Source organism: Cebus imitator, unplaced genomic scaffold, assembly GCF_001604975.1.
Source record: "Cebus imitator isolate Cc_AM_T3 unplaced genomic scaffold, Cebus_imitator-1.0 Scaffold15, whole genome shotgun sequence".
NCBI classification, from domain to species: Eukaryota; Metazoa; Chordata; class Mammalia; order Primates; family Cebidae; genus Cebus; species Cebus imitator.
The window spans coordinates 2,454,483-2,468,670 of record NW_016107330.1 but is presented as its reverse complement, the minus strand read 5'-3'; the positions used below and the strand labels follow the sequence as shown (position 1 = coordinate 2,468,670).

Sequence of the window (14,188 nt, the reverse complement as noted above, 5' to 3'; positions counted from 1 at the left end):
AATTCTTGTGTCGAAATGTAACACTAATGGAGATAGTTACATGATACTGTTTTGATGACCTTTTATTTTGTTTTTCAGGTTTTTTTTTTTTTTTTCTTTTTGAGACTGAGTCTGCTCTGTTGCCAGGTTGGAGTGCAGTGGCATGATCTCGGCTCATTGCAACCTCCGTCTCCCAGGTTCAAGCGATTTTCCTGCCTTGGCCTCCCAAGTAGCTGGGACTATAGGCGTCTACCAATATGCCTGGCTACTTTTTGTATTTTTAGTAGAGACGGGGTTTCACCGTGTTGGCCAGGATGGTCTCGATCTCTTGACCTTGTGATCTGCCCGCCTCAGCCTCCCAAAGGGCTGGGATTATAGACATGAGCCACTGTACACGGCCCTATTTTTTTTTTTTTTTTTTTGAGACAAGGTCTTGCTTTTACACCCAGGCATGAGTGCAGTGCACATGATCACAACTCACTGTAGCCCCAACTATCTGGTCTCAAGTGATCCTCATGACTCAGCCTCTTGAGTAGCTGGGATTACAGGCATGCACAACCACACCTGGCTAAATTTTTATTTTTTATTTATTTTTCTTTTTTTTTCAATTAATTCAGGAAAGAGATGTTAACAAATAATTTTTATGTTCTGCTTTCCATGTTGAAGAAAGTAAAAAAATATATATAATAATTTTTATTTTTTGTAGAGATAGGATATTGCTATGTTGCGCAGGCTGGTTTTGAACTCCTAGCCTCAAACAATCCTCCTGCTTTGGCCTCCCAAAGTGCTGGGATTACAAGCATGAGCCACTGTGCCTGGCCACTTTCTTAATTTATTCATCAACTGAATTGCTACATAGGGCCTTGACTGTTGATGTGTGGCTCTTAACCCTGACCTTGAACTATTACTTTGTCTTTTCTGTGCTCAGATACCCAGTATCTCCAAGATACCATGAACCACGTCCTAAGCTGTGTCAAGAAGGAGAAGGAACGTACAGCAGCCTTCCAAGCCCTGGGGCTACTTTCCGTGGCTGTGAGGTCCGAGTTTAAGGTCTATTTGCCTCGTGTGCTGGACATAATCCGAGCAGCCCTGCCCCCTAAGGACTTCGCCCATAAGTAAGCACCTCTGTTATGATTTCACCTTCCACTCCATTTGGTTGGAGAGGAAGGATGCTCCATCCCAGATCCACGGAGCTTAAGCTCATTTTATGCTTCATTAAACTCCAGGGTATCGCAAATCGTATGAAGAATAGCCCTTTCCATATTGAATTCTAAGCTTTTCCAAATGAAATAACATATATGTAAATATTTGGGGAGGTTGAATGAGAACATGTGAGATGCCAATGCTATTTTCAGTGTTATTATTTACTGGGAATCGGCTAGCTTTGCTTTTTTTCTCTGGCTTTTAAAAGTCTTATTTTGATATAAGACCTAAAGAGAGGAATCCTTGACTGGAACTGAAGGAACCTAAGGGTCATCTTTTTCCCCATCGCTGAAGTTAAGTAAGTTATTCTATCTCTTTAAACCTTCTGGCAAATAAAATATGAGAAAAGCCCTCAGCATCCTGCCAGATGGAGAGGCCAGGGTGTCTTCGCTAAGGCAAGGGGGTCAGTGTTCTTCATCTTTCGTCTCAGGATTGTGTCTTTATACTTCCCTGTTTATTAGCAAGGATTGCTGTGGTGAATTAATATGTGCCACTCATTCTTTTTTTTGAGATGGAGTCTTGCTCTGTCACCCAGGCTGGAGTACAGTGGTGCGATCTTGGCTCACTGCAACCTCCTCCTCCTGGATCCAAGTGATCCACCCACCTCAGCTTCCCAAGTAGCTAGGATTACAGGCATGTACCACCATGCCCAGCTAATTTTTGTATTTTTTTATAAAGATGGGGTTTCCCCATATTGGCCAGGCTAGCCTTAAAACTCTTGGCCTCAACTGATCCACCCACCTCAGCCTCCTCAGTACCTGGGACTACAGGCGTGCACCACCACGCCAAGCTAATTTTTTTTTTTTTTTTTTTTTTTTTTTGAGACAGGGTCTCCCTTTGTCACCAGGCTCCAGGCTGGGGTGCAGTGATGTGCTCTTGGCTCACTGCAACTTCTGCCTCCCAGGTTCAAGCAGTTCTCCTGCCTCAGCCTCCCTGGTCCCTCCTGGGACCACAGGTGTGCACCCTAATTTTTATATTTGTTAATAGAGATGGGGTTTCACCATGTTGGCCAGGATGGTTTCGATTTCTTGATCTTGTGATCTGCCCGCCTCAGCCTCCCAAAATGCTGGGATTACAGGTATGAGCCACCGTTCCCGGCCTAATTTTTCTATTTTTAGTAGAGACGGGGTTTCACTATGTTGGCCAGGCTGGTCTCGAACTCCTGACTTCAGGTGACCCACCCACGTCAGCCTCCCAGACTGCTGGGATTACAGGTGTGAGCCACCGTGCCTGGCCCCATTCCAAAGCCCAGCATTCTCATCATAGAATGATTTCTTTCTGTATGATGGCTGTGTGCTGCCCTCTTGCCCATCATGAACACATTGTTCAGCTTGCTTCCTACGTAAGTATCTTGGTGAGCACCACACTAACTCATATGGTATTGCTGTGTGAATTCAGAAAAAGGGCCCCTTCCTTAAGATACTTTACTGCCATCTGCTGGATTGTTGTAGAAATATACAAATCTACAATAATTGTGATGTGATGGGCCCTTTTGAACTGTGCTGTGGACAGCCTGCACACCCATGTATTGTAGCACTGCCTGAGTAACCTGCTCTCCTTGCCCCAAAGTGATTTTGAGGTGGGACGTTAAAAAATGTCATTATGTCTCAACTAGCCACTGTCTGTTTCTCTGCAGGAGGCAGAAGGCAATGCAGGTGGATGCCACTGTCTTTACTTGCATCAGCATGCTGGCTCGAGCAATGGGGCCAGGCATCCAGCAGGATATCAAGGAGCTGCTGGAGCCCATGCTGGCAGTGGGACTAAGGTGGGTGTCAGAAACCTGAGCTTGCCCTGTATCGGAGTGAGGTTTGGTCTGCAGTGTTGGGACTGGGTTAAAAGAGGGAGGCATGGTTGTTTGCACATTCAGTTGGATGGGCAGGATAGCTTAGACAAAGCACATAGGCTAGTACTGCATCCTAGTTTCATCACTAGCTAGCTATGTGATCTTGACTAAGTTATTTAATATCCCCAAGCCTCATTTTTTTTTTATCTGAAAAGTGGGTACAGTAGTAATTCCTGTTGTCTAAGGTTGCTGTGGATTCATGATACAGTCATTCTTAGGACCATGCCTGGCATATAGGAAGTGTTCGATAAATATTTACAAATACCATTATTGGGCAAGTTGCTTAAGCTCCCTAAACTATAGTTCTTTTCATATGTACAATAAGGACAGTGTTCTTGATCTGCTTGCCAGAGTGTTCGTTGAGTCTTGGTCTTCTGTAGTGGCTGAATTATAGTGAGCAAGTCTTCCTGTGGCAAGAACCAGAAACTCATAGATTGTTTAGAGACCTGAGACTAAGCAAAGAGAGTTTACACATTTATTCTTATTTCATAGCATCCTTTCTACTCTAAAGAACAGAGGCCTGATCCCCTTGCTGGGAGAGAAATGCTGTTTTTTCCCAAGAACAGACTGAGTGTCATGTGCTCAGCCCTTATGTGACTGTTTCCTTCCCTTTAGCCCTGCCCTCACTGCGGTACTCTATGACCTGAGCCGTCAGATTCCACAGCTAAAGAAGGACATTCAAGACGGGCTACTGAAAATGCTGTCCCTGGTCCTTATGCACAAACCGCTCCGCCACCCAGGCATGCCCAAAGGCCTGGCCCATCAGCTGGCCTCCCCTGGGCTCACGACTCTCCCTGAGGCCAGTGATGTGGGCAGCATCACTCTTGCCCTCCGAACGCTTGGCAGCTTTGAATTTGAAGGTAAGAAATTATAGTGCTCTTGTCAACATAGTGAGAGATGCTGGAAACTTTGGGAAAGGAATGAAGGTATCTAGGATTCCTGGATCTTGCCGGGGTCCTAGAGACAGGGTAACTGATTTTGTAGCAGCTCATCCTTCCTAGACTCTTTCCATGTATTGGCAATTCCTACTGTTTGTTTCTTTGTCCCATTCTGAGTTTTGGGCAGTTGGTTTGAGGGAAAGTACACTTTGATCCAAAGAAATAATGCTTCAGAGACAGATCCCCCTCACATCCTCACTTTACTTCCTTGTAGCTGAGATGATATGTAATGTTTTAGAATGTATAAATGGGCTTTTGGGTGTTTCCATGTCTATGGCAGTATGATTTCTTTTTTCTTTTCTTTTTTTTTGGGGGGAACAAAGTATCTTTCTGTCACCTAGGCTTGTATGCAGTGGCATGATCTCAGCTCACTGCAGCCTCCACCTCCTGGGTTTAAGTGATTCTCCTGCCTCAGCCTCCCAAGTACCTGGGACTACAGGCACGTATCACCACACCCGGCTAATTTTTGTATTTTTGGTAGAGGTGGGGTTTCACCATGTTGGCCAGGCTGGTCTCGAACTCCTGACCTCAAGTGATCTGCCTGCCTCGGCTCCCCAAAACGCCGGGATTACAGCTGTGAGCCACTGTGCCCAGCTAGTGATACGATTTCTAAAAGTACTTTATTGTGTAGTTCTAAACTGCAAATAAACCCACTAATACCCCACAGAGGTATATTTCAAGAGAAAAGTTGATACTTTTGAAATTTAAGATCATGTAGGTAGTATTGGTCAAGACTGTGGGGAAACACGCACAGAAAGCCTGAAGATGCTGTCTGGAAACAGCCACCTGTGGTTTCTCTATTGCAATTCCTCCGCTTACACTGATTCATACTTGTGATAATTTATTTCTAGTGAATAGAAAGTAGCTATGTTTAAACCCAGCCTACGTAGACTCTTTGTCTGGTATTTAGATCTGGGAACTAAAACAGGCAAGGTAAATTTGATCAAGAATTGCATTACTCTCTGAGAATGGTAGGGGTCGAGTTGGAATAAAACAGAATCATTTATTCTTTGAAGGGAATATAAAAAGGCTAGGGTTGAGAGGTATGTTTTATCTCTCCCTGCCCCCTCACAACCCCCTTTGCCTTTCTGCAGGTTGCAAGTCTACTTGTTACCCTTTAAGAGCTCTGGGTCAGTATCTTACTGATCAGTGTCTGGTTGAAAGTAGAGCTAGTAGCCTCAAAATGGAAAATTCACCTAGCAAGCAGACCTGCCTGTCCACAACAGCAGTGTTTATTCTGTTTTCTCTCTGCCTTTCTATCCAGGTCACTCTCTGACCCAATTCGTTCGCCACTGTGCAGATCATTTCCTGAACAGTGAGCACAAGGAGATCCGCATGGAGGCTGCCCGTACCTGTTCCCGCCTGCTCACACCCTCCATCCACCTCATCAGTGGCCATGCTCATGTGGTTAGCCAGACTGCAGTGCAAGTGGTGGCAGATGTGCTCAGCAAACTGCTCGTGGTTGGGATAACAGATCCTGGTAAGACTTCTGAAACAGAAGCCATCTAGGGGAGTTGAGAAGCTTAGGGCAGCTGGTAGTAGCCAGTTTCATCACATGGCCTCTCCAGAGATCTTAGATCTCAACAAGCTGATACTCAGCTATTTCTCTGCCAAGGTGTTTAGGCGTGGCTACTCCAGCCTGTTGGTGTAAGATAATGTCTTTAACTCTTTTGTCTTTACTCCTATGAGTAGAGAAAGGAATGATAGAGGTTACATGAGAGAAAGCATCTGGAATCTTCCCACTATGCTGATAGCAGTGGAGGTAGAGAAGGGCTGGAGTGATGGGGTCATGAAGAAATGTTCAAAGGCTCCATTGCTCTTGCAGACCCTGACATTCGCTATTGTGTCTTGGCGTCCCTGGATGAGCGCTTTGATGCACACCTGGCCCAGGCGGAGAACTTGCAGGCCTTGTTTGTGGCTCTGAATGACCAGGTGTTTGAGATCCGGGAGCTGGCCATCTGCACTGTGGGCCAACTCAGTAGCATGAACCCCGCCTTTGTCATGCCTTTCCTGCGCAAGATGCTCATCCAGGTAACCGGGATGATGGTCAGACCCACAGGCAGGGAGCACAGGACTCTCACTGTGAGAGCTGCTTGAGGAAGCAAGAGTTGAGGACAAGGATGGGGGAGAAAGATTGAGGTACCTGGGAAAAGTCACATTTGTCTGCAAGGGTTCACATGTTTCCCTGGCTTTATACTGGCAATTCCAGTGCTCATCACCTCGTGAGCCTTTTGTCAGTATGAGTCCCCTCATGCACCTCTTTATTCTTCCTGGCAAGTCAGTCACCAGTGATCCCATTTCTTGGCCCTCTTTGCTTGCTGGCTCGATCTGCTGCAGATAGTGTCAGACTTCCCAGTGCCTCCCTGTCCTTCCTCTCTCCTGCTTTCCTTGTTGCTGCCAGGTCAAGCATGGAGGCCATTGTTCTTCAGAAAAATAACCAGTGTGAGACCGTTTCCACTATGTATTCTAATAGTCATTGCCCCATTCTGTGATCCTGGCTTTCGTTCTTAAATAATGTGAGAATGCCAAGCTCAGCTGCTTGGTCTATAGCCTAAGATAGATTTAGGTTGGCCTTGCTACTAGATCCAGTGGGATTTTTAATTCCTCTTGAGACATGGCTCCTGAATTTTTGTCTTCACCTACCTGAGTAAGTTCTGTGGCCTCCAGGTGCGCAATACGTGGTCCAATCCTGCCTGGCGAAGTTATTTCCACCTTCCTCTTCTGGATCTCTGTGTGGCTCACGCACTCATTTCCAGTCCCCGTTGCTCTCTGTCTGCTTCCTGACCCTCCCTATGGTTTCTTTTGAAGTAAACACTTTTTATAACATATATGGAACTTAAACATAGAAAATCATTAATATATGTAACTCCAGAGAAATGTTTTTCACAATTTGTCAAAAAGTGGCCGTAAATTATATCATCAATCAAATTAGAAAGTTGCGCTTATTTTGGCACCTCTATTTTTAGCCTAAAGATTTATTTAACTGCTGGCCTGTGTTAGAATTGCCTATCATTTTAAGTCTTTAAAAAATTCCTCAGGTTTAGGAAGGAACAGAAATCATTGTTGAAGGCCAGGCGTGGTGGTTCACGCCTGTAATTCCAGCACTTTGGGAGGCCAAGGCAGCCAGATCACTTGACCAGCCTGGCCAACATGGTAAAACCTTATCTCTACTAAAAAGAAAAAAATTAGCCAGGCGTGATGGCAGGTGTCTGTAATCCCAGCTACTCAGGAGGCTGGTGCAGGCAGAATTGCTTGAATGCAGGAGGTGGGGGTTGCAGTAGACCAAGGTTGTGCCATTATACTCCAGCCTGGGCGACAGAGCAAGACTGTCTCAAAAAAACAGAAATCACTGTTGAGCCTGCTAGCTCAAATCATGCTAAATGAATTTGGCATAGAAATGTCTCCTGAAAGGCTGAGTGCAGTGTCTCATGTCTGTTATCCCAGCACATTGAGAGGCCAAGGCAGGTGGATCAAATGAGCCCAAGAGTGACAAGACCAGCCTGGGGAACATGACGAACTGCGTCTCTACGAAATATACAAATATACACCAGGCTGGGTGTAGTGGTGCGTACCTGTAGTCCTAGCTACTCGGAGGCTGAGGTGGGAGGATCACTTGAGCCTGGTAAGTTGTGGTTCTACAGTGAGCCATGATTGCGTCACTGCACTCCAGCCTGAGTGACAGAGTGAGACCCTATCTCAAAAAAAAAAGAAAGAAAAAAATAAGAAATACCACTTAATGTTTGAGCACGTGTATGTTCCAGGTACTTCTGGGCACTGGGAATATAGCAGTGAACAAGCCGGGCATGGCTCCAGTCTTCTTGAAGCTGACATGAAGCTATCAGGCCTTCTCATTTTTTTTTTCAATATCAAAGAGTGTAAAACTCCTTTGAATGAATTTACTATGTACTGAATTTAGCCCTTGAAACTTTACTCTTTTTCTTTTTAAACTTTGATATAGATTTTTCTAAATTGAGTTGTACATTTTCATGCCTTAGTAAAGGCTTTGGCGTTTTGTTTTGAGACAGGATCCCTCACTCTGTTGCCAAGGTTGGAGTGCAATGTGGCATCTTGTCTCACTGCAACCTCTGCCTCTTGGGCTCGAGCAGTCTGCCCATCTCAGCCTCCCAAAGTGCTGAGATTACAGGCATGAGCCGGCTTTGACCTTTTCTTGAGGTCTTAGTCATCAGGGTGGGCATTGGTTATTGTTATTAGGATGCAGTGAGGCTCTTGGGCTCTGGAAGTGAACCTGGGGTTCTTTGGGTTAGCCCCCCCACTGCTGCAGCTATTTGGGCTCTGCTCCGTGAGACACATTTCTTCGCAGTCACCCATGTCTTTTTGCTGCTGCAGGTCTGTTCTCAGTATCCCCTTTCTTTTCCCTGTGGTCTGCTATGACTGGGGAAACAGGCTGTCTAGGGAATCCAGCAAATCAGGCTATTAAATCAGTAAGCTGAGACAAAATGTAATGTTAAATTGTAGACTCCTCTGGGTAGCTGAGTTAACCTGAACTCTGTGACATCTGCTTTTTTCACTGCTCAGTGACTTCCTTCTGGCAGCTTTAGCTATCCAGAAATCTGGATAGTCCATATTATGCTGTCTCTGTCACCATGAACATAATGTGCTGATTTGCTGGTGTTGTAAGGATCCAGTCAGTAAGCCTTCTGGGGATCCTACTGATGTGATCCCTACCTATTGAAGTTTATCTAGATAATGCCCTAAACAGCTATAGAATATCAACACTTCTCTCAACGTCATAGCTGTTCTAACTTTTCTTTGTTTCCTTTGCTGTTATTTGTAGTCCTTAGTAATTTGCTGTCTGGACAAATATTTTTCTTCCAAGGGGCCCTCCCTTCATTCCTCATTTTTATGGGACCCTAAACTACTCACAGCTCTCCCTGTGGGTTTTCTTAGTCTTCTCTGGCTGTGCTGCACTGTTAAAAGCTCTGCTTTAGAGAGGACTGTGGGACCTTGGAGTGCTGTGATGAGAGGAAAGGGGGCAGGTTTTCAAATAGTTTTTCTTCCTGTCGCAGCTGTATCTGAGGCTGTTCTGTTAGCTGTAGAGATGTCTGTTGCTCATTGAGTATCTAGCAGCTACTTCATCTGTTCTGGAGGTCTGGGTTTTTCCTCTGGTTCCCTGCCAGGTTTTCTGTTTGACACCGTCTCTCTCTAGAATGTCTTCTGCCATAGAGAACATATGAGCCTTTCTTCCCTACAGATTTTGACAGAGCTGGAGCACAGTGGGATTGGAAGAATCAAAGAGCAGAGTGCCCGCATGCTGGGGCACCTAGTCTCCAATGCCCCTAGACTCATCCGCCCCTACATGGAGCCTATTCTGAAGGTAACATAAACCGAGAGGCTGGCACCTTCTTTCTGCATTGTCTTATATCAGTTCATGTGGGGAGATGGGAGTGTTTCAGTGCTCATTAGTACACTGAACAAGGTAGATGATTTCTTGGCTCCCGTGCTTGGAGACCAAAGGGCCATATCAAGCACTTTAGGTTAAAGAATACCAAGAATCTCATCAGTCACAGGAAAGTGCTTTCCTTGTAAGAGGTAAGAGTTAATGCTTCAGGCACATCATCACAGGTGTGTGGAAAGGAGAAGCAGGTGGAGAGTAGCATAAAATAGCTCTCCCAAAATGAGGAAAAAATGATCCTGAAAATCTGAAACAACCTTCAAATCTGAACACGTTAGTCACGTGAAGTCCTTTATAACATGTGAATCTGGATGAGCAATCACTGAGATACAATTTAGAGGAGACATGAGAAACACTTTTATGTCATGGTGCTTCCCAGCTCTATGGAGAAAAGTTTGAGAATTTACATTCCAGAGAAATCTTGGATTCACAAAGCCTAGAAGGAATTTATTTACGACTGAGATGGTCTCCTGGGTGAATTTTACTTATATAAAAGAAAGGTTTCTAGTGGAGTCTAACCTGCATTCATTTTCTCATAACTTCTTTCCCTAGGCATTAATTTTGAAACTGAAAGATCCAGACCCTGATCCAAACCCAGGTGTGATCAACAATGTCCTGGCCACAATAGGAGAATTGGCACAGGTAAAGGGACAGCTACTTTTTCTATAGGGTGAAAAGAAACTCACCTCTAAGGAAGTCAAAATACTTTTCTTTTCTTTTTTTTGAGACATTTCCACTCTATCCGGGCTGGAGTTCAGTGGTGCAATATCGGCTCACTGCAACCTCCGTCTCCCGGGTTCAAGCGATTCTTGTGCCTCAGCCTCTCAAGTAGCTGGAATTTCAGGTGTGTGCCACCACACTTGTCTAATTTTTGTATTTTTAGTAGAGACGGGGTTTGACGATGTTGGCCAGGCTGGTCTCAAACTCCTGACCTCAGGTGATCCACCCTCCTCAACCTCCCAAAGTGCTGGGATTACAGGTGTGAGCCACTGTGCCTAGCCTCAGAATACTTTTTTTTTTTTGAGATGAGGTCTCACTCTGTTGCCCAGGCTGGAGTGCAGTGGCACGATCTCGGCTCACTGCAACCTCTGCCTCCCAGGTTCAAGCAATTCTCCTGTCTCCGCTTCCTGAGTAGCTGGGATTACAGGTGTGTATCACTGCACCTGGCCCAAAATACTTCTTAATGCCATAGTTTCTAACCCCATCTACCACCTTCTTTTTCATTTTGCAGGTTAGTGGCCTGGAAATGAGAAAATGGGTTGATGAACTTTTTATTATCATCATGGACATGCTCCAGGATTCTTCTTTGTTGGCCAAAAGGCAGGTGAGTATTACTGCTTCCTGGTTGAGTGAGACAGACTCCATGAGGCTGGGAACCTTGTTTCTCCTTATTCTCCTCAGTGTCCTCAGTCAGTGCCTAGCACAGACCAGGACACATAGTAGGTGCTCAAAAATATTTGTTGAATGAGTTAAAAATAGAATGATTTGGAACCAGAATTACCTGTTATTTTGATCCAGAGTCAGTTTTAGTGAGTATCAAGGCTGACCAGTGCCATTTTGTCTATACAAAAGAAAATGCAGGTCAATTATCAGAGCCCCAGCTATCAGAGGGAAAAAGAAAACCCTGGCCACTGCCTTTGAGGGAACAGAGTTTCAGCTCATCCTTGCCCAGCCCTGGTTCTGCTTTCCCAGTTTGAGGCTATTAGACGACTAGACTAAAGAGCAGTTTTAATTTCTTTCTGTGCATGGTAGCTCATACCAGTAATCCTAGCACTTTGGGAGTCTGAGACAGGAAGATCATTTGAGCTCAGGAGTTTGAGATCAGCCTGGGCATAATGAGACTTTGTCTCTACTTAAAAAAAAAAATGGCTGGGCATGGTGGCACACACCTATAGTCCCAGCTACTCAAGAGGCTGCTCAGGAGGCTAAGATGGAAGAACCCAGGAGATTAACGTTACAGTGAACTGTTATCACACCACTGCATTCCAGTCTGAAAAACTGAGGAGACCCTGTCTCAACAACAAAAAATCTTAGTTTCCTTTTGAGCCTCCTGTTAATCATTTGGGATACAGAAGAATGATGTATTTTATTTTATTTTTTGAGATGGAATCTCACTCTGTCACCCAGGCTGGAGTGCATGGTGCGATCTCGGCTCACTGCAACCTCTGTCCCCCGGGTTCAAGCAATTCTCTGCCTCAGCCTCCCGAGTAGCTGGGATTTCAGGTGCCTGCTGCCACACCCGACTAATGTTTTGTATTTTTAGTAGAGACGAGGTTTCACCATCTTGGCTAGGCTGGTCTTGACTTCCTGACCTCGTGATCTACCCACCTCAGCCTCCCAAAGTGCTGGGATTATAGGTATGATCCACTACACCTGGCCAGAGTGATGTATTTTCTTTGAGAAAGATGGGAATTTTCTTTGTCTCTTGATCCAGTGATTGTTGTAGGCTTGTGTGCTTGATCAGCCTTGGTTTTATGCCCTTGCAGGATTTTTGCTCATGGTAGTATCTACTGGAAACCTCTTTTCTTCTTACAGCCTCTAACACTCCATTACAGTCATTATACAAAGAGTTCAACTATGCTTTCTTTTCTCTCATACTGGCTCAATGAACCATGTGCTCTTGTGCCTATCCAGGTGGCTCTGTGGACCCTGGGACAGTTGGTGGCCAGCACTGGCTATGTGGTAGAGCCCTACAGGAAGTACCCTACTTTGCTTGAGGTGCTACTGAATTTTCTGAAGACTGAGCAGAACCAGGGTACACGCAGAGAGGTAGGGGACATGGCAGACTTGGTCTTTAAAGACTTTGCTGGGAGGATGACAAGAGAGAGAAGGTTGTTGCATTAACATGCTCTGACTGTATCAGTCAGACTTCCTGTCCCTCTCCATTTTGTTCATGTAGCTGGTCATTTGTGTGTGAATTGGGGATTCTGTAACCTGAGAGGGGTATCTGTGATACTTATAATCATGTTGTGATAAATTTTTTCTTTTTCCCCTCTCTCCTTTCCCACCCAGGCCATCCGTGTGTTAGGGCTTTTAGGGGCTTTGGATCCCTATAAGCACAAAGTGAACATTGGCATGATAGACCAGTCCCGGGATGCCTCTGCTGTCAGCCTGTCAGAATCCAAGTCAAGTCAGGATTCCTGTAAGTTGGGGGTTGTAGGGCTGAGGGCCCCACAGGGTCGTGGGGTGTCCCTTATGCTATGCTGAGGCACAGGATCCAAGAAATAAAGAGGCAGGACACAGAAGTACAAGGAAAATGCAGCTGGGCTTCGGAGGCCATGCCACCTCTGAGCGGAGTCAGGCAAGGCCCCGAATGTCCAGAAGCTTATGTATTTATTGTTTATAGGTTAGGGGGCAGGGCAGTGAGTGAAGTCATCTTTAGGGATAGTCATAGAGTTGTGAGCAATAAAACAAGGGGTCCACCTCCATTAGGTCACCTAGGCTAGGAGGTGGACACTGCGCAGCAAGGGGTCCATTCCCATTAGGTCATCGAGGTAAGGGCCGTGTGCAGTAAGGGGTCCACCCCCATTAGGTCACTGAGGCATGGAGGTGGGCCGTGTGCAGTGAAGAGGGTACAGTGTACGATACCTGTCTCTGTGGACAAGCTACTAAGAAGATTTATAGGAGGATGCTTTAAGTCACGCTAATGACAGAGCTGTCAGGATTACCGCCACCTGCTGGCAGCTTCCAATGAGTTCTATGGGAAGATGCTTTTCCAGCAGCACAGTAACAAGAGCTGATAAAGTTCACAGTCACTAAGTTGCGAATATCCAGAGGGGTTTTGAGCCCTCGGATGCTCGAGGGATTGCTGGTCTGAGAGCAGCCTTCCACAAGAACTGGAGCAAGGTCCTACAACTCCTTTATCAGGAGGAGTGGCTCTTGACCCAAGCCTACCATACAGGGAGTATCTTTACGATACTGAACGCTGCTGCCTGGGCCATGGATTCTTGTCCTCGTATAGCTGTTTTCCCTTAAATCATGCTCAGCACTGTGTCTGCTCCAGACATTCCTCCTACTATAAGCTGCTTATTCCTTAATTCATGCTCTGTACTGTGTCTACTCTAGGCATTCCTCCGATTATGAACTCAGATGTCGTTATATATATATAGGGAAATAACTGAGTGGTGAGATATTCTTTAAGTACTCATTCTAAGAACTAATATATGATTATATATAGAGGATTGTATAAAGGGAAATAACTGAGTAGTAACACTATAAACTGAGATATTCTTCAGGCCTTAATTGTGCTAGGATTCTGCTTAGCTCTCCTTCCTCGGTGTCTGTACGGGGGGTTACCCACAGAGGGCAGCCATGAAAGACTTGCCAAGTTCTCACTCACAGAGCCTTTGCTGGTTGTGTTTAGAAAGTCTGGAGCTGGAATACTGGGAAGTTATAGGATATTGGCTAATTTAGCAACTTTTGAATGAAAAGTCAGTAGTTTCTTGAATGCCAGACAGGGATGTGCTTCCCATTGTGGCCCGAGTCCTCATGCCTGTCCAGATTCTTTGTCAAGGGTTGACAGGCCAAGTCTGTTTGCTTTTTGGTGCCAATGTAAGAGATACACGTTATGACCCCATCACCTCTATCTATGTCTCATTCTTTGTTAGTGCCTCTTTGATGGTTTTCATTCCCATTGTATGTATGGATGAAGAGGATAGAATTGATTCTCCCTGTTTTAATTGGTAGGGAAATCGGAGGCAAGGCTCAGAGCTTTAGCAAAACTAGCAGCAATCAGAAATTTGGGGCTTTTTTTTCTGTCAAATGGTCTGGCCCAAGAGCCACATTGCCTTTTTTTTTTTTTTTTTTTTTTTT

At 45.3% G+C, this 14,188-nt stretch overlaps 1 protein-coding gene across 1 annotated transcript in view; it reads left to right on the top strand.

The window, feature by feature from the left end:
• The window catches only part of MTOR (mechanistic target of rapamycin kinase), a 149,960-nt gene that overhangs the window by 17,620 nt on the left and 118,152 nt on the right, over window positions 1–14,188 (top strand). The window contains exons 9-18 of the mRNA XM_017503042.2: window positions 908–1,094; window positions 2,819–2,947; window positions 3,641–3,885; window positions 5,228–5,443; window positions 5,789–5,994; window positions 9,176–9,298; window positions 9,929–10,018; window positions 10,608–10,700; window positions 12,011–12,145; window positions 12,389–12,518. Of these exons, the coding sequence (XP_017358531.1) occupies window positions 908–1,094; window positions 2,819–2,947; window positions 3,641–3,885; window positions 5,228–5,443; window positions 5,789–5,994; window positions 9,176–9,298; window positions 9,929–10,018; window positions 10,608–10,700; window positions 12,011–12,145; window positions 12,389–12,518 (1,554 nt within the window). The remainder of the gene's footprint in view (window positions 1–907; window positions 1,095–2,818; window positions 2,948–3,640; window positions 3,886–5,227; window positions 5,444–5,788; window positions 5,995–9,175; window positions 9,299–9,928; window positions 10,019–10,607; window positions 10,701–12,010; window positions 12,146–12,388; window positions 12,519–14,188) is intronic.